Raw genomic sequence first — 20,508 nt, forward strand, 5'->3', positions numbered from 1 at the left:
CGGCGGAAATTTGGATCCACAAAAGCTACTCTTGAAACATGTATGTTTCTTTCGTTGGCAAGAAATTTGGTTTTTGTATTTTTGATTGAGTCTCACTTTCATCCAATATTATTAATTTTGATAATATCTTTAATAAAAAAGAATTTAAAATAGAACAATAATTTAATCTCAGTCCAAGCAAACATCAAACTGGTGACAATAATATTTTCATTATCTTGTTTCTTAGTCTGACACTATACCAAGTGCTTCAATAAGCCAGTCTAACTTAGTCTAATCTAAACTAGTCCATGTTAGTCTTTAAAGCTAATCCAATCCGAAATAATCTAGTACAACAAACGCTAGTATACAGCCCAAATGTTCCTAACCTTGGCCCAATAAACTCAGAAATCGTCTTTAAGCCCATCAATAACAGAAGAAATGAGAAACGCAGCTGCTATGGCTGTACGGCAATTGCTTCGCACCGTCTTATCTGGAAGCTCCTCCTCGTCATCCACTGTTACCGCCATTTCCTCCTCCCCTCCAAAACCAAAAACCCCAATTTCAAATCAGCACTTTTCCCCCAACCTCCACCTTCCGAAACGCTGTCGTTTACTGTATAATGTGTATGCTACGAAACCAATGGCGAGATTAATACCAATGGCCATGGCAGCCTCTCTATTCCCCCACATCACCTCCCACACTCTCGCTCTCAAACCCTATATCTGGCCTTTTCCTCGCTCTCCAACCCCGACAACTCTCCTCTTCCTCAGACCCTTCTCTCTCTCCGCCCGCTCCGTCAACTGCTTCTCGGTCCCCCAAACTCCGCGCTCTCCAAACAGCTTCAATGGAGATGTAGGCCCTTACTTGTCCTGTTCTATGCCCCATCAGAGCCTTAAAGTCGCCGTCTTGCTTAGCGGTGGCGTCGATAGCAGTGTCGCCCTCCGCCTCCTCCATGCCGCCGGTCACTCCTGCACCGCCTTCTACCTCAAAATTTGGTTCCAAGTATGTTTGAATGAATCCCATTTTGACAGTTTTAGAAGAATTGGGAAATATTTTCTATTGGGTAGTGTAGCAACAGATAAAATGTGAACTTGTTGGGTTATTGATTGGATTCATTTCGTATTTCGGGTGTTCTGATTCAGCTGAATCTGCTACTTTGTTAAAATTTTGATTATTTTGAGAATATAAATAAAAAAAATTATAAAAAAAAAAAAAAAAAAGCTGAGCTGCTTCTGATGTGTGGTTTTGTGTAGGAAGACTTTGAGAACTTTTGGTCAGAATGCCCATGGGAAGAAGACTTGAAGTATGCAAAAGCTGTCTGCAATCAGGTCACTTTATTTCACTTGCAATCTTCTTTTTTTTTCTAAACTATCAACATATAGTGGGGCGAAAGTGGTTTGATCTTTAATCTTATGTTTCCAAATGAGGCTTCACGCTGAGTGTTCACATTTTGTGGGGTGCTATGAGTTATAAACACAGACATGAGTGTTCACATTTGATCTTTACATTTCTCTATCCTCATTTTTCATCCATCTGCCTTACATTTATCAATAAAAAATCCCATATGTACACGTTTTTGGCAGAAACCTCTTGCTATTGTTTGTGATAGAAGAAGTTTATCATGGTTTTCTTGGTATAGGCTATGCAAGCGGTGGCTCTTAACAACTGAAACTAATGACATCTGTTTACAGGTTGATGTCCCACTAGAAGTTGTGCATTTGACGGATGAATATTGGAAGAATGTGGTATTCATTACTTTCCCTGTGCTTCAATTGTAGGTTATGTTCCAATTGTAGTCACATCTGTATGTAGCCTTTTAGTAGTTATATCCTTGATGATTATATCTCACAACTGTTTAATATTCTATTATCAATGTCAGTTTTAAAACTTTATAATAGCATATGTGGGTTAGGCCAGTTGGTCAGCAGAGTGTTCTCAACCCTTGCACCCAAGTTTGATTTACCCTCCTGTAGTTTAGATTATTGCCATGTCACAAAAACAACAAAAAAGCTTTAAATGGATAATTATTTTTCTGGCCAGTCTTCATTATCAGCTGCCTTCTCATTGGGTAACCGGAAGAAACTTTTGAAGTTTTTCTTCCCATCATGTTTCAGGTTTCCTACATTATTGAAGAGTATCAATGTGGCAGAACTCCTAACCCCGATATTCTTTGCAATACAAGAATAAAGTTTGGTATGCAATGAGTTGAATTTAAGATTTAGTTCTGACTCTTGTGATGCAGAATCCGACTTTTAGGTTTTTTGTTTGTTCAAGTTTATGTTACTTTTCAGGTGCATTCATGGACGCCATCAGCAGTATGAAGTTTGACTATGTGGCATCTGGGCATTACGCGAATGTTGTCCACCCACCTGCAAGTCAAACGGACAAAGATTCTGTTCTAGAACTCTCACAAGATATGGTACCTATATATGATACACCATTGACAACTTATATTTTCATCTTTTTGTCATTTTGGATTATCAATATTGGCTTGTTAAACTTGTTAAGTTTGAGATTATTTCATTTGATTCAAATAGGGTTTTTTGCTATGTAGACCTATATGTAAGTTTTGCTGTCATCATACATCATCATTTATATGTCTCTCTGTTATGATAAGCCTTGAAACATCACGGGATTGCATCTCATTTCCTGCTATATTTTTTTTATGCTGATTTTTCCTTCTAAATAATATCAAACTTCTGAATTTGTAGGTGAAGGATCAAACATACTTCCTTTCAAATCTTTCTCAGGCCCAGCTTAGGAGATTAATATTCCCACTTGGTTGTCTGTCAAAGGTCAGTGGGTGGGTGCTATAGTTTGAATGCTATGCAATACTTCATTGGATACTTCTCTTAGCTAATTCTAAAATGTGCACATAATATTTCTTGAATCACAAATTTCAGCTGGGGAGTAAATCATGTATTGTCTACAAAAATTTGAAAAGGCTCACCGTTACTGTATTAAATTCTCTAATAATCTTATATAATACATGTTGAAATGAAGTGAATTGTTAACTTGTCCATAACAAACTTTTCCACAGTTTCTCATTGCTACAAAAATAGCATTATTGTTGTGAATTTGTGAAAATATGTAATCTTTTATTTTGTAATTTGTAGTCTTTCCTTCATTGTATTCTTTCTTTATGTTTGTAATCCTTTTAATTCTTTTTTTGTTACTTCTTTCCACTCTGTAGACTCTTCAGTCTTCACTCTTGCATGTAATTCTTTATGTCGATTCCTTTTCTATGAATATTTCTATAGGATGAAGTTCGCAAACTTGCAACAAAGTTTGATCTGCCTAACAAAGACAGAAAGGATTCACAAGGAATATGCTTTCTAGGGAAGGTATGTTTTGTGGAGCTCCCAACATTCCTACCCGTTTGCAGAAAATAATTTCACCCTTTGAATGGCACAACTACCTATGTAGACGCCAAAATTTGTATGGTAGAGTGGACATTTTAAAATTCCTAACATCGTTCACTCAGCCTTTTCTTTTTTTTTTTTTAATAATAGATCAAGTTCAGTGAATTTATAGCGAGACACATAGGGGAGAAGGAAGGTGTCATATTGGAAGCTGAGTCAGGAGATTTCCTAGGAAATCATCGGGGGTTTTGGTTCTACACAATTGGTCAACGACAAGGTCTACACCTCCCTGGAGGACCCTGGTATGCTGTCTTGTAGTAATTGTTGGACCACTTCTAAGGTTTTCTGGTGGTACCTGTGTTGTTATCGTTTTAATCCTAAAACTGATCATTTGGGAATCTATAATTGCAATATTACAGTGTTTAACAGACTTAACTTTGTTATATTACCCAATAGTTTTAAATTGCTATATGGTTCTAAATTGAACATCAGTATTCCACTGTGTATGATATATAGGATGATAATGACTTCTATATCATTATTTCCCTTGACGTAGCTAGTAGCTACTAAAATCATGTCGGATATTCCTACAAAATGTGATTGTGCCTTTGTAGCATGAATACTTTTGAAAGGTAAAATTCATTGCAAGCAAAGGTTTGCAATTTTTGGTTGAAAACATGAGACTACATTATGATATTGAAGCATGTTTGTCTGATACAAAATATTTTTCCTTACATTTTTCAACTGTAGAAACTCAACCATGTAAGGAAAGGTTGAGACATATGTGCACATTATCTGTATCCCTGTTTATTGAGAATCAGTGTATGAGCTTATGTTTGGGTCTCCTTGTACCACTTCAAACGGGGTTTCAGCTTTACTGTCTGCTGTATCTTCTTTTGTAGGTATGTTGTCGAGAAGGATATAAAAAACAATGTCGTTTTTGTGTCAAGAAATTACTTTTCAGTTGACAAAAGAAGGCGCCTGTTTCGTGTAGGCTCCTTGAAATGGCTAAATGGTTTGTCCCCAAACCAGATCAGTCAGCTAGAGTGCAAGGTACAAGGATGTTATAGGTTTTTCCTTATATTAGTTTTCAGAATGCAATGCTATTGTTTTCCCGACGACTGTTTATTGAGTAAATATTGGTCTAACTCTAAAATGACTTTTATCCATAATTTCCTTATAAATCTTGAACTCATACTCTCAATATTATCAATTAATGCACAACATGCATAGTGGCCACGTTGTGGGTCCACTGCTACTACAACAAGAAATTATCTGTACAAATGAATGTAAACACTAACTACAAACCATGCAGCATGATTCAAAACAAAAGGGGAAAAAATTATCTGTACAAATGAATGTATCAAGTAGATGTTTCTAGCCTAAAATTTTTACACGATTTTGTTTTGTTTCATTTTGTTTTTGTTCTTTGCTTTTTAGTTGATCTTGTCTTTTCTTTTGAGTTTTGAAAACAAGACAGTTTTATGTTAGTGGCAGTCTCATAAGTAATGACTCTTGACTGTGGCATAGAAAACTTACCACTAGTTTTAGTTGTTTTCTCTGTCTTGTACTCCGTATCAAAGTCAGAACTTGCACCTGGAAGCGCTTACAACTTATTGTACCACCATCCATCACATAAAGTCTTAAATCAAGTTGTGTTAGTTAGATGTAGACCAATTGTTATGTGTGTTTTTGGATGTCGACAAGTCTCACAAGGAAAGCTTTGAATCGTGTTGTATGGTTTGTAGTTAATGTTTACTGTTTAGAATCCAAGTCAGAAGAAGCTGAAATGTTTTAAACCTTTCAGGTTAGGCATGGGCCTGCCTTTTGTAAGTGCAGCTTTATAATGGAACCTGGTGAAGATGGTCATGAAGATGTCGCAGTTGTCCACTTATCTCAAGATGATCAAGGCCTGGCAGCTGGGCAGTTTGCGGCCTTTTACCAAGGAAGAACCTGCTTGGGCTCCGGTGTAATTTTGGAGTCTTGGGATGATCAAGGTTTTCCAGTGTGTGCAAGAGCCCATGAAAATGCAAGAATGGAAGATAAATCACTTCTCGGTAAACCAGTTAAGATAAAAGTAAAGCCAGAGAATCTTTTAACAGAGTCTGGTGAGGTAGATGGCGTGGAACTTTGTGGAGGACTGAAAAATCCTGGAATTGCTGCTACTAAACAACCAATGTAGGTATCTCAATGAGAAGCAAAAACCTGATTCCTTGTAAATTGGCTGCGGAACTTATAGAGAAGTAGTTGCACATATTCTAGCATTTTTATAAATGACTGTTCAATGTAGTGCTTCGGTCTTGCGATGATCCTCTGTTCATATATTAGGAGTATTAGTGGTAAAATTTGTTTAGCAGAGTTTGCATCGGTCATAAGGAGTTTTGGCCCCTGGTGCAGCAATTATTTTCAAGCAGTCTCTAATGTGAGTCCTTTGCCAAGGGTGGCATCTTCGTTTTCTTTCGTGTTTATATATTGAATCCTGATTACTTGATCAAAGCTGCTTGAATTTTCTGAATTGAAACTTGTAATCTTTAAATTGTAATCCCGTTCCGTCAGCCAATTCCGTTATAAGTTTGTAATGGTTTTGTTAATGACATTCAAGGGCAACAACAGAGCAGCAGAAGCACACCAACTTTCAAACCCAAGACCAAGAGGTGTCATGCAGGAGAGCTGGGCAGTTTCAGATGAAGCGTATGGAATGGAAATAAAGGAAATTTCGAATCTGTTTCGATTTCATGCTCATCCTATTCGGAGGAATGTAAAATAAAGGGTATGAAAATTGGGACTGGAAGATTTCAGATGAGGATGAAAGTAAACTACACGGAATGGAAATTGGGACCCTCTGGAGGGATGGATGGCAAGAGTGAAGGATTTGAGTTTGCAGTATGTTATGGATCTCCCGCAATCAAGCTCTCCGTTCTCACATTCCCGCTTCCACTTGAAAGAAAGGCAGGCCGTTTTGCCGAGTGTGTCCGCGATGCAACTGTGCAGTGGGTGTGGTGCAATTGTTTAACAACATTTGAAATTATAATTAAAAAAATAAGGGTGGAGCTTCCAAAGATCTGCTGCCGCTCTATTCCTGTCTGTCCTCATACTCACCTAGAAAGAGAGGAGAGAGAAAGGTTAGGTGCTTTGACAGGGAATGGTAAGCAATGCTAGTTGATTGTTGGTGTGGCATTCTAGCTCGATATTTTTTTTTGTGAATGAGTGTGACATGACAAATGCACACTTGTAACAGTCACGTTTATATGGAGCAGAAAATGGTTTGGTTTTCTCTATTTTAATCAGAAAACGACTTTTGCGGTTTTATTTCTAACTTTTAGATTGAATAAATTTAAAAAGAATGAAAGTATTGAATGCTAGAGAAAAAAATTTAATTTTTAGATTGAAAAAATTTAATTTGCAGATTCACGGTGGAGTATGGTGAGATCTCACGGTGGTGAGATGAAAAAATAAAAGAGAACCGACATAGCTTTTCATGTCGTTTCCCACAAACGGCGCCAAATGTTGATGCACAAAATCGGAGGTCTTGGAACAACGTAAATCCGACCGTGAATTTGCAAGAAAGTAATAAACACAAGATGTATCGTGGTTCATCCCAATGTTTGGGCTACGTCCACACTGATATATTGTATTTCTCTGAGAAGTGAGGGAGAGAGCCTCTGTAATATGAGAGGGGATGTGAGAGGGTTTCAGGCCTAAGAGTTGGCCTCCCCTAATTGTGAGGGTGATGAATTCTTTTATAGAATAAGAGCTCCTCATTTATTACATGGTTACATTTGAGTCCTCCGAGTATTTATACGAGATCTAAATACAAGGCCCTAAATATGGTATAAACAAAAGTAAAAGGAAAACTAATGAAAATGACTTGAAAATTTTGAGTTTTAACGATAAGGACAAAATAAAGAGTAAAGTGAATAGTACTATGATTGACTTTGTAGTGTACAAATGGGATTTTTCGTTAAAGTGAACAGTACCGAGTGCTTTTCATTAAAGCTCCCTAAAGTAAAAGAGAAAGAAAATAATGAATGCCGAAGAAGAAAAAAGGCATGCAAAAATCACAAATGCTTTAATCTAGTTAGCTAAACACAAGTACTAAACTATTTCTGGAACTAACTATTTACGAAACTGACAACATGGGTACACTATTTACGAAACTGACAACACGGGTATACTATTTATGAAACTCAACACGGGTACACTATTTATGAAACTGACTATTTATGAAACTCAACATGAGTACACTATTTATGAACCTAAAAACAGGTACGCTATTTCTGAAACTAACCATTTATGAAACTGAAAACGGGTACGCAAAAATTGACTATTTATGAAACTGAAAACAGGTAGGCTATTGGGTCTAGTGTAAGATCGAAGTCGTTAGCTCTTGGATCTGACATCGTCACTCCTTTCTTCTTCCTCCCTGCCCTGTCTAGGGAATGGTAATCATCCAAGCATATCACCGTCGTGATGTTGTTGATGAGCATGTTGGAGTCGAACGGCCTGAAATATGCATTTGACAACTTCGCAATCAATTTCAACTTCAATGGATTGAAACTTGAGATAAAAACCCACATCTCACCAAAATTTGTAAAAAGAAATCATAGAGAGTATTGTATTTTTTATTTATTGTTTTTGAAAATCATCCCTCAAGTTTTGATTGGATTTGGTAGACCCATCAAGCCTTCACACCATAAAAAAAATCATCGTAAGAAGAAAAGAGAAATCATGCACTCCCAATTCATAAAAAACAAATAAATAAATAAAATACAATCCCCCATTTATCCAAAAATAAAATAAAAATAGATGGATGCACAAATACACAGAGACCACAAACAATTCATTAGAAGCATGGATAATTTTGCATTTATTCTCTCAGCCACAAACATCACAGAGATTACATGACAGAGTCAAAAGTGAATCCGAAGCTACAGCACAGACAAAGGAAGGAAGGGATGAAGTTTTTCTGTTTACCTTATCATTCATGAATTTGCAAACCTCGAGATCACCGTCGTTTGTTTGTTCATCCAATCTGAAGCCATGGCCTAAAATCAAGGTCCTACACAGCAACTTCCAATTCTTAGAACAAAGATGAAGGATGGAAGATGCTTACCTTTGCGATATCGGAGAAAGGGATGGAGATGCTCCAGCTTAAGTTTTGGGGTTGCAAATTTGGTGAAGGTTTGTTTGCGGTTTGAGCATCTTGAGGTGGCTCTGGTTGGTTGAAGGATGATTGAGGTAGGATTTGGTATTTGGACGGAGAAGAAGATATTGTTCCGCCAATTTCAGAGTTTGACAGAGAAGAAGATATAAAGGAAATAGACCAAATAAACGGGCCAAGACTTGACGTTAGGGGTAAATTCGGAAGATCGATAATTTTATTTTGCTTGGGCCAATTTTATTAGGCTGGTTTGGTATTAGGTTTTGTTCTAACCATTAAATAAAGTTAGTACATGACTTTTGGTTAAAATTCAAAATTTTGAAGCTATTTTCATTAGTTTTCTTTAAGATGATAAAAGCAAATATCAAAGGTGAAGGAAAACAATAAAAATAAAATTTTACCTGTTTGGTTTGTTTATTCCATCAGAGAAATTTTTTTCACAAGATAATTGAGTAGGTAATTTGTCACATCAACTATTACTGTACAAGTTTGTCGATATCGTTTGCTTACACCATTGAAGATGTTTTATTGGTACTTTACTAGCTCTGGAACTATATTTTCCATGCAAAACTGCATTTTGTACATCTAGTTGTCTGATGTGCCATTTTTTCGAAACAGCGAGGCTAAGAACAAGTCTGATGGTGCTATGCTTCACCATATGGCTGAATGTTTCAGTATAATCAATTCTAGGCTTCTGATGGAACCCATTTGCAACGAGCCTCGCCTTATGCCTTTCAACCGAGCCATCTGCTCATTTTTTTAATCTTGAACACCCATTTGTTTGGTAACAAATTCATACGTGGATGATACAGAACAAATATCCACATACCACAGCGCTGCAATGCGTTGAACTCTTGAACCATGGCATGTCTCCACTCCTGTTGCTTGATTGCTTGACTAAAACATATTGGTTCAACTGGAAAATGATCAACGTTAACATGCACAACATATTTAGGGTTACGTTTTTGAATGCCGAACTGAGAGTGAGTGGTCATTCTTTGTGGTTGCACTGACTGTTGGTGTGAGGAAGGAACATCGGTATTATCAACATATGGTACTGCCTCTTGCTCATTTGAAGGAGGGGTTGACCTAAGAGGTATCGTATGGTATGCAGACAGGACGGGACAGAACAGAATGGGATAAGACGCGACGGGACAGGACGAGACGGAACGGAGATGGAGCAAAGATGCCCTCAGATGGAAAAAAGGAGGAAGAAGAAGGAGACGGAGAGGATATAATTTTGTATTCCACGAATGTGGAACGAGTCATTCCAGGGGGTGAGGCGGAACGAAAATTCGTCCCGTGGAACAGCGCGTTCCACTCATTTTAGGCGCACCAAACGTGGGACAAAACACCTCATCCCACTTTGTTCCGTCTCATCCCACGTACCAAACAATACCTAAAGGCACGATGGCTGGCGTGTTTGAAGAAACATGTAAGGTGGTGTCTGTGGTTTGATGATTTGAAGTGAGATTAGGAATATTGGGTGAGATAGAATTTGGTTGGGTTAGGGACTCTAGTGGCTGGCTAATAGGTAGCGTATTAGCATGATGAGATAGAGATAATATTGGAAAAGTAAATAATAATGCAGGTGAAGTAGTACTACCTATGGCCTCGTTTGGTAGTTCGGACTGTACTGACTATTTCAGTCGGATAGGATAAATAGTCACCAGATAGTACTGACTAAATTAGTCGGGCGTTTGGTGAATATCGGACTAATGACTGTATTATTTATACTCTGTTTGGTACTGAGCTGGATTAAAAAAAAAAAAAAAACCACTGATTATAAGTAAGGATGGCAATTGATGAGTATAAAGATGAAATTGATCCTTCTATCCAATTTTATAGATACAGATTATATATTAGAAACCTAATTATATAAATTCAATGTAATTATCTAGAAATCCATGATTTTAAATCCTATCTTCACGATAAGAAGCAAATGAAAAAGCCCCAAATTAGAGCAAAACCTAATCCACATGCTTTTCAAATCTCATCTTCACGATAAGAATCAAATGAAAAAGTCTCAAATTAGAGCACAACCTAATTTGAAAAAATAAATTGCTCATCGCGGTGCATTGATTCGTCACCACCATAATCACCTTCAACAGCTCTATCTTTCGGTTAAATTTCAAATCTGAAACACAGAGATATGAGGTGATTTTTTTTGGAATTCAACCTCCTCCATCAGGCCAAAAAACCCAGATAACATCTCTTCGATTCTAATTCGATCTGCCATCATGGATGTCTGAATAGGGACGCCATGGCCTGGGTTTAATACGCCACCTCTGATTTTCTGTTTATATGTGCTTGATGTTGATCGGAGGTGGGGAGGGAGAAAGGGAGAGAAGGAAACTTGGATGAGGATTTGGTGATGCGCAGGAATAGAGAGGTTGGAGAAAGAAAGACCCGACTAAATTATATGAGGTATTGGAGTGTATAAATTAGCGGGTGTGAGGGGGATTAAAGTGGTGGGACCGGTTTTGTTTATCCGGTGCTTAATTATACGTTGGAACACCAAACGGCTGATATCGTACTACTAATACTATCCGGTCCTTTATACGGCGTGCCAAACGAGGCCTATGTGTTCAACGTTGTCCAGTGAAGTTGTGAGTGCCTTAAATGGAAAAGTGTCTTCATCGAATAGGACATGGCGAGACAAGTAGATTCATCTCATGGACAAGTCCAGGCATTTATACCCTTGATGATTCAGTGAGTAACCTAAAAACACACATGGTTTGGACTTTTGTTGGAGTTTATGTTGTGCATAAGGCATTAACCAAGGATAACATTTGCAACCAAACACTTTTTGAGTCTCATATTTTGGAATTTTATCAAACAACTTTTCATATGGTGACTTATGAGACAAAATATGACTTGGCAACCTATTGATTAAGTAGGTTGTTGTTAAGCACGCATTAACCCAGTATTTATTTAGAATATTTGCATGAGAAAGCATGACAATACTAGTCTCAACAATGTGACGATGTTTTCTTTCCTCAATACCATTTTATTCAGGGTGTTTTGGGCATGAAAATCTTTGGGAAATATCCTGAGTTTTAAGGTAGTTTTGAAAAACATGACTCTTATACTCACCTCCTTCATCACATTGAAGAGTTTTGATTGAACTGTTAAACATATTTTCAACTTGTGCCTTGAATTTCACAAATATTTCAAATACTTCAAATTTGTTTTTCATTGGAAAAATCCAAGAATATCTAGAATAATCATCCACAAACAACACGTAATAACGAAAACCTTCAATTGAATTAACTGGAGACCACCAAACATCTAAATGCAAAATTTGCAAAGGAAATTAAGAGACTAACTCTGAGATACTAAATGGTAATTTAGTACTCTTTCCTAGTGGACATGACTGACAAAACGTTACATTTGAAGCACCAAGAGTTGGTACTCTCTTATTTGAAATTAAAAACTTGACAATAAAAGAGGATGGATGACCAAGGCGTGAATGCCATTTCTGGGCCGAGACTCGAATGCCTACACACATTGAAATAGGGTAATTGAACTGTCCACCACCACCTGAAAATGGGTATAAGCCATTCTCATATCTCCTGTGGAAAAGTGTCTTCCAGGTTTTGAGGTCCTTGACAAGAAAATAAGGAAAGATAAGTATATAACAATGGTTGTCTAAGGTGAACCTATGCGCTGAGATCAAGGTATAAAATATCGATGATATTGGAAATATCGGTAGTCCAAAAACAAGGAAATTTCGATGGAAATATCGGGATATTATCGATATCGATAAAAATTGAATAAAAACCACAAAAATTGTAAGAAAAACTTGGAAATTTTTATTGAAACTTTGCAGGATGTTTATTTAGTCAATTATCTATTAGTTTATCACAAAAAAATTGGTAGGAAATGCATTGCATGATGGATTTAACTGATTTAAGTTGATTATATAGCGAGCTGGCAAACATTGTGAGTATATAAAATATGTAGTAATTAATGAAAGAAGTTTAAACACACCATAATCATTTATATATAATGAATTAGTACAATATTTTACACTTTATACATTGCATGGTAAGATACATGAGTGACTTAGTACCACATAGAGTTCCTATGAGGTTCAAATTTTTCACTATCTTCATCATCTCTATGTGTAGAGTAAGTGTATTGTGAAGAGTAGTCATCAAATGATAAATCTCCAAAATAGTTTTGCATGTAATTGTTAACATTCCACCCATATGGATCCGAGATTGGTTGACGTTGTCCATAAGCAAAATCATTTGAAGATTGAGTCTCAGATTCTTTCCATGAGTCGCTCGATTCCATCCCAACAGGAATGGGATGTGAAGGGTAGGGAAATGGTTGGTTATGAGTATAACCATAGTTACTACTTCCCACTTCAACAGAGTCCGAAGTTATAGATAACGAGTCATCTTCTTGACTTGACAAAGTCCCCTTACCTCTTTCTCTACTAGTATAGTCCTTCCCTATGGCACCAATTCCTGGTCCTACCCGCCTACTGCCATGGTCCTCATCCTGTGTTGCATGCGTGAAGTTTGCCTCACCAATGAAGGGGCTCATAAATCCCGGAGGTGGTCCAACATAGTTTCCATATCCACCACTACCTCCAGCTACACTATATCTTTCATCATTCCCACCTCCGGTGGTAGGTGAGTCTCATGATCTTGTACTAGATCTATCATTAGTATCAGCATGATCTTGTGGTTGTGTAGGATTGGAAGAAGGTGGAATTCTAGTGTTTTTTTTGGTCTTGGGCGCAAAAGTTCTTCCAAAGAGTCAGTGCTGCTAGATCCCACCTCATCTAATACTCTTTCTACATTTATCCCTTCATCACGTGCTTCTTCAGCAACTCTGGGAGCTGGGTTGCCTTCATCATCATCTAAATGAAGAGGTCTAATCCATTGATAAAGTTGGTTACCCTCTGTATCATCATCTTCAGCAACAATATCAAACACATCTAGTGGGTCACCACGGTCGACATGATCTATTTCTGCTTCCTTATCTTGAATTTGAAGCTTCATGTTGTGGTAGCAATAAACTAATATTTCCAACCTAATATGAGCCAACCTATTTCTTTGCTTTGTGTGTATGACTGCAAATGTACTCCAATTTCTTTCACAAGTAGATGAGGAAACTGTTTGTGAGAATACTTTGATTGCTAACTTTCTCACAGTTGGTGCATCAGTTCCATACATGATCCACCATTCAGCTATAATGAAAAACAATGTTGATAAGCCTAATAACTCCAACAAATTCTATTATAAACTGATAGTAAAATATGCGTACACTCACTAGGAGACATTTTTGTTCGAGCAGCAACTGATGTTGGTTCTCCAAAGGTTCTTCTTGCATCTTTAAACCATGTTAACTGAATTCAATAAATAGTGTTAGTTTAATCCAACAATGTAATTATTATAATTTAAGTAATTGTGTACCTCATTTCCAAATTGGCCAACTTCTGGTGATGTAGGGTTTAATTTAGAGTATACATTATGTACAACACGTATAAGGGTACCATCATCTCCAACACCGGGTCTGTATTGGTATCGAGGATTCAAATAATATGTTGTTCAAAGAAACACATACTCTAATAAGAGAAATAAGAAGCTCCGGCGTTCTTCTCCGATTCGCACCAGCCTAAAATATCATGATATTATCAATAATATCACGATATTTTGACGAAAATTCAGTGGATAAGTGTGAAAATATCACTCTCTCACAAAATTGATATTATCGGGGAAATATCGCCGATAATACCGGCATTTCAAACCATGGCTGAGATAATGTTATTAGAGGTAGTGGGGCATCTTAGGATATCTTTTAAATCAAATGAACAAGAGTTAGTTCGTATTTTATTTGAACCATGATGAGATATAGGAATTCCAGAATCATTACCTACACCACCAACATTCTCATTACCGTTATACTCATTTGGATTAAGCAAATTTTGAATATCTGGACTGACGGTTTAGTATGATTGGAGACGTGGCCATGTTAGTGAGCCTCTTGGCTGGAATCCTTCATTCATACCCATAATTCATCCTTTGGTAGCAATCTAGGGCATGATGGCCTTGTTTTTCACAAATTTGGCACGTAAGCCTTTCACCAAAGTCATTAAACCTCTCATCATTACAAGCAAAGTTGGGTCTAACATTGTTATTGACATTGTTGTTGTAGTTGTTGTTGCAGGGATTGAAAGCTTTCTGGTTTCCAGAAGCACCTCCACGAGCGGACGGATTTATTCCTCGTCCATTTCCACAAAGTCGTCCACCATAACCTCTTGTAGTGACAAAAGCAGTCACAGGCGCAGCCTCCACGAGTGGAGCAGCTTGCTTAGTCATTCTCCTTTCTGTTGTCAGTAAGAGTGCCTCAAGTGTGGGGTATGTGATTGGAGTATCACATGCCTGAGCAGCGTTCACTGTCATCTCATAAGCAGGACCCAGATTGTTCAGGATAATCTGGACAAGTTCATCATCATCCATAGGTTTGCCAGCTAGGGCAAGGTTATCAGAAATAGCATTCATATGATCTAAATAATCAGCAATCGACAAATCACATTTCTTGGTTTGCAAAAGTTCATTACGAAGAAACAAGATGAGATTTTGGGACATAGAGGCATAGCGTTGCTCGAGACCCTCCCAGGTAGCGTGCAAAGTCCTCTTGTTGGCCACGACCGAGAGCACATATGGTGTGAGAAAGCCATTAATCCAGCTTAGTATCATTTGATCATGCTGCATCCATATTGTGTATGCAGGATTGGTGTTTGTACTTCTAGTAAGCTGTTTGGGAGGGCAAGCAATGGACCCATCGACATAACCCATCAGGTCACAACTCTTGAGGATTGGTAGAATCTGAGCCAACCACAGAGGGTAGTTGGGTCAATCTAGCTTAATGTTGACGACTGTAGTCATGGAGGAGAAAGGGTTCATGGTGGGAATAGAGTTGGTTGTTGTTGTGGTTGCAGAGCCGTTGCTAGAATCAGCCATAGAAAAAAAAAATTCAGGATATGTGTCGTTAGACTGCTAGGGCTCTTATACCATGTAAAATTGAAGTATACTCAAGGTTTTCTTCAATTGCATTGCCCCTTCAATGATGGGCTGCATGTATTTATATTACATTCCAGATTACATCAGGGAATTGAAATCCCTATTTACAAGGGTATTCAAAATTCAAAACTACAACATAAAAGATTTAAACTTTGAAGGGTAAAAGACTATTTACTACCCTCATGTTTCGTGGTTTTCAACATTTAATACATCAAGTTTGTTTCATCCCAGAGTCTTACCTAAAGTGTAAATTTTGGGACAGTCTCATATATCCGTTAGTCAAACTATTAAGTTTTCTGTTAACTGATGACGTGGTGCCCACGTGGACAATGACTGGGCACCAAGTGTCATTAAAAATATTAATATAAAAAAAACCCACTCCCCCCCCCCCCGACAAGAAGAAGAAGAAGAAAAAAAAAACCAAATATGGGAAGAAGATGAAGAAGAAGAGAGAGAAAAAAAAACCGAATCTTGGAAGAAGATGAAGAAGAAGAAGAAGAAGGAAAATAAAAAACCCCCGAATCTGGGAAGAAGAAGAAGAAGAAGAAGAAGAAAAAGAAAAAGAAAAAAAAACAAACCTGAATCTAGGAAGAAGAAGAAGAAGAAAAAAAAAACAAACATGAATCTGAGAAGAAGAAGAAGAAAAAGCCCAAATTTGGGAAGAAGAATAAGAAGAAGGAGGAGGAAGAAGAAAAAAAACCGAATCCGGGAAGAAGGAAACCTGGAAGAAGAAGAAGAAAGGAAAATAAAAACGAATCTGGGAAGAAGATGAAGAAGAAGAAGAAGAAAAATGAGGAAGAAGAAGAAGGAAAAAAAACCCGAATCTGGGAAGAAGAAGAAGAAGAAGAAGAAGAAAAAAAATGAATATGGGAAGAAGGAAACCCGAAAGAAGAAGAAGAAGAAGAAGAAGAAGAAGAAAAAAAACCCAACTCTGGGAAGAAGAAGAAGAAGAAAAAAAACCGAATTTGGGAAGAAGGAAACCTGGAAGAAGAAGAAGAAAAGAAAAAAAAAAAACGAATCTGGGAAGAAGATGAAGAAGAAGAAGAAGAAAAATGAGGAAGAAGAAGAAGGAAAAAAAACCCGAATCTGGGAAGAAGAAGAAGAAGAAGAAGAAGAAGAAGAAAAAACTGAATATGGGAAGAAGGAAACCCGAAAGAAAAGAAAAAAAAATCGAATCTGGGAAGAAGAAAAAGAGAAAGGGAAAAAAAAGCTAGGGAGGGTGTGGGTTGCAGGGAAGAAGAAGGTTTTTTTTTAATATTTTTAATGACACGTGGTACTCAGTCATTGTCCACGTGAGCATCACATCATCAGTTAACGGAAAACTTAACTGTTTGACTAACGGATGTATGACATTGTCCCAAAATTTACACTTTAGGTATGATTCTGGAACGAAAAAAAACTTGATGTACCAAATGTTGAAAACCACGAAACATGAGGGTAGTAAACATAGTTTAACCCAACTTTGAATATACAGTAAACAAATATTTGAAAGAGTTTGAAACTAATTTAACTCTGCATGGATAACTCTTGTAGTCTATCACAAACTGCTGAAGACTCGGAGAGACTGTGACTTGGTCTAACTGTTACACTGTAAGAAACATTGGGGACGTGAATCAGCCGCATCTGGCTTCCTCTTTCAATTCTATCAGCAGCATTCCCATATCGAATCCCAATCAAAAGTCCCAACACCGTCGCCGCCAAATCTTCGTCCTCATACAGTACATATAAAAAAACCCTACTTTCAAACCCATTACCCTTCATTGATTTCTTTGCGATGCTGCAATCAACTATCTCGTCTACCTTTGAAGACCCATCTCTGTTTGTTCCTTGCCGATCACTCTCATAAGGCACATGGGCTGCTCCGCGAGGCTGGGCTTGAGCACGTCGACAATGTTCAAATCGACGGAGGTGGTTTATGTCTTCTTCTTGGGCATGATGACGGTAGTTGCAGAGAGTTGGGAACTCAACGAAAGGAGGCATCGCCTAGGTGCTGCGCTTGGCTGAAGGAGACACTCGCTGCCCCTGGGGTAGGAGTCTAGGAGAATAGAAGGGATGAAGGGGATATAGACATTCACGCCCTTTTTTTTATCAAAATTATTATTTTGTTATGATGTAACAAGGATAATATCAGATTATTGATTATTTCACTGTCAGATTAATTTAAGGGTTTAAATGAAATAGGACCTCACAAGGTAAGCATTCCTGAGGAGAACAATTTGGCAAAGTTTGGAGAAAGGAATTACGTGAGTTATCAAATACGTGAATAGCTTGGAGAAACATAATAAGATAAAAGAAAATATCAAAGGTGAAAGAAAATAATAAAGGGTAAATTACATTTTCATACTTCAGGTTTGGGGCCTATTTTAATTCCTTACAACATCTTCAAAATTTTTCACTTTCATACCTTATGTACTATTTTATTTCAAAATAATACATCCGTTACATTTTCCATCCATGAATCTGTTAAATGCTGACGTGGCTGCCACATATATGCCACGTGGCAAAAAAATTTTTTTTAATTTTTTTTAAAAACCTGAATTTAAAAGAAAATTAAAAAATAAATAAATAAACCCATCCCCAACCCACCCCCTTCTCCTATCCATTATCACCCACCCCAAAATCCCACCCGAGCCACGCCTCCCTCCCATCCCCCATCACCCTTCCCAAAAATCCCCCATCACCCACCCTCAAAAATCCCACCTAAGATTAGGTGGATCTACCACAAGACCAGTCCAAAAATCATCTCAAACTCAAAATCCCCAAGATGAATCTACCACAAACCACCCGAGATTAGGTGTGATTCGGGGTCTTTGTGTAAGGGAGGTGGGTTGCGGGGTCCCCGTGGGGGGGGGGGTGTGGAGGACGATCTGGGTTGCAGTTCTTTTTTTTCTTCCTCTTCCTCTTCTTGTTGTTGTTGTTGTTGCAGGTGGGGAACTGGGGGGGGGGGGGGTTGCAGTTTGTTTTTTTTTTTCCTCTTCTTCTTCTTGCAGGTGGGGAAATGGGTTTGGGTTTTTTTTCCTCCCTCTTCGTCTTCTTCTTCTTCTTGTAGGTGGGGAACAATGGGTTGCAGTTTTTTTTTTCTCTCCTCTTCTTCTTCTTCTTCTTCTTCTTCTTGCAGGTGGGGAACTAGATTTGGGTTTTTTTTCCCTCCCTCTTCCGCTTCCTCTTCTTCTCCTTGTTGTTGTTGTAGGTTCTTAGGTTCTTCAGGAAAGTGGGTCATTGGGGGTTTTATTTATTTATTTATTTTTTGAGAAAATTCAGGTTTTAAAAAAAAAAATTAAAAAATTACTTTTTTTGCCATGTGACACATATTTGGCAGGCACGTCGCATATATGTGGCAGCCACGTCAACACTTAACGGAACCATTGATGGAAAATGTAACGGATGTATTATTTTGAAATAAAATAGTACTTAAGGTATGAAAGTGAAATGTTTTGAAGATGTTGTAAGAAATTGAAATAGACCACAAACATGAGGTATGAAAATGTAATTTACCCAATAATAAAATAGAATTTTACCTACTTAATTGGTCTATTCCACAAGAGTGATTTTTACACGACAAAATGAGAAGGCAATTTGTCACGTCAATTATTGAAGACGTTTTATTGGTACTTTATCAGCTTTGGAACTAGACCTCTAAACGAGTTTGGATTCAGACTAGATCATCCTTGATCTATCCAGATCCATTTATAATCGGATTAACAAATTCGGTAGCTGTTCCCAATTATCAAATCTGATATGTCGAAATATCATTAGTAATCTCATTTTTAATCATATTTTTCTGCCTTGAATTATCATTAAACAAAAGTACAAATAATATGTTATACAAAGTCAGGTCAAATAATTATCGGATCAAATTATCCTCAATCCATATCCAGATCCATTTACAATTGGACTATCGAATTCAGCTCTTTTTCGGATAATCGGGTTGGAAGTCACAATCCATATCCTATTAATTTTTTGGATCAGATATGAGTCAAAATTTGATCCATTAACAGGTCTTTTTTCATATCAAATCGCTGTACAAGGAGTATCAGATTCTTTGTACTGCGTGTAAATTGATCACAAGTCAGCAAGGTCGTCCCCATTCAAGAAGAGGTTTTTGTGTGAGATCACCATATACGATGGGCCATAGGAATGCCAGCGAAGTGTTCTCCGATGGCAGCAGAAACAGTTAGATGCTAGGGTTTTTCGCTTTGTGTTTTATTGTTTTGGGCTCCAAACCTCGTGTTGGGCTCTTTGTTTGTACTGCTTTGGAGGTCCATAGTTTTGTTATGTGGTTCACTTGTAATTGGGCCTCTGTTCATATACATTTTCTGCCTTGGTATTTAATTTTAGGGTGATTCTTACATTATTACCCTTAAGTTTCGTCAAAATCTCACTTTCATTCTTTTGTTAGTCTTTTAGTTAACTCCTTTGTTAACTGATGACGTGTCATAGTTTTCACCTTTCCCAATATACCATGTATATTGACAAAATAAATAAATATTACAAATCAATTATTTATTTTCAAGAAGTCTAACGACCATTCTTCTCTCTTCTCTTTTTGAATTTTCTTGACACCTTCTCACCTTCCAAGCACCTTTTCTTCGTTTAATTTTCTTCAATTCTCATCACCTTTTCTTCTTTTTATCTTTCTGAATCTCTTCAATCTCTTAGTTTTCTACACCAATTACTTAATTTTCTTCCATTATCCGCCCATCTACGGCTTCCTCTTCTCCTCCACCTACAATCTCACCTTCTCCATCTGCAAAATAAAAAGAATAATGCAAATTGAATACAAAAATATCCATAAAAAGTCCAGAAGTCCTCCCAGTTGGCTTGTGGTATTGTTATTAATGAAGAGAACTCCAAAGTCCTCTCAACCTGCCAACAAATCAGAGAAGGCAAATATCCAATTTCCCATATGAAGATGCCAGCAAGAACAAAACTAAGCAGCAGTGTGGAAGAAGTCTTCCTGGCC

General features: G+C 37.5%; 1 protein-coding gene and 1 long non-coding RNA gene across 3 annotated transcripts; one reads left to right on the plus strand and one right to left on the minus strand.

The window, feature by feature from the left end:
- Positions 1 to 409: 409 nt before the first annotated feature.
- Positions 410 to 6,650, plus strand: LOC126590856 (uncharacterized). 2 transcript variants are annotated; one of them, XM_050256371.1, is made up of 11 exons: positions 410 to 981; positions 1,233 to 1,307; positions 1,671 to 1,724; positions 2,094 to 2,172; positions 2,271 to 2,398; positions 2,691 to 2,774; positions 3,240 to 3,323; positions 3,492 to 3,643; positions 4,244 to 4,394; positions 5,149 to 5,519; positions 5,944 to 6,650. In XM_050256371.1, the coding sequence occupies exons 1-11, from the start codon at positions 418 to 420 to the stop codon at positions 6,047 to 6,049; spliced, it is 1,848 nt and encodes a 615-aa protein (XP_050112328.1). In that variant the 5' UTR covers positions 410 to 417; the 3' UTR covers positions 6,050 to 6,650. The 2 variants fall into 2 exon arrangements, with proteins under 2 accessions (XP_050112328.1, XP_050112327.1); XM_050256370.1 differs by having other exon boundaries at positions 5,955 to 6,650.
- An 839-nt stretch (positions 6,651 to 7,489) lies between these two features.
- LOC126590857 (uncharacterized) lies at positions 7,490 to 8,869 on the minus strand. Its single transcript, XR_007612176.1, has 2 exons — positions 8,316 to 8,869; positions 7,490 to 7,844 (listed from the first exon to the last, which is right to left on the minus strand). It is a non-coding gene; the product is annotated as an uncharacterized LOC126590857 (long non-coding RNA).
- Between the last annotated feature and the right edge of the window lie 11,639 nt (positions 8,870 to 20,508).

Source organism: Malus sylvestris, chromosome 11 (genome assembly GCF_916048215.2).
Source record: "Malus sylvestris chromosome 11, drMalSylv7.2, whole genome shotgun sequence".
NCBI lineage: Eukaryota > Viridiplantae > Streptophyta > Magnoliopsida > Rosales > Rosaceae > Malus > Malus sylvestris.

Excerpts from the sequence above, each read along its gene's own strand:
- LOC126590856 (XM_050256370.1), top strand. The coding sequence starts at position 418 with ATGAGAAACGCAGCTGCTATGGCTGTACGGCAATTGCTTCGCACCGTC. Across the intron at positions 1,725-2,093 it reads ATGAATATTGGAAGAATGTG|GTTTCCTACATTATTGAAGA; the intron begins GTATTCATTACT and ends ATCATGTTTCAG. Across the intron at positions 3,324-3,491 it reads GAATATGCTTTCTAGGGAAG|ATCAAGTTCAGTGAATTTAT; the intron begins GTATGTTTTGTG and ends TTTTAATAATAG.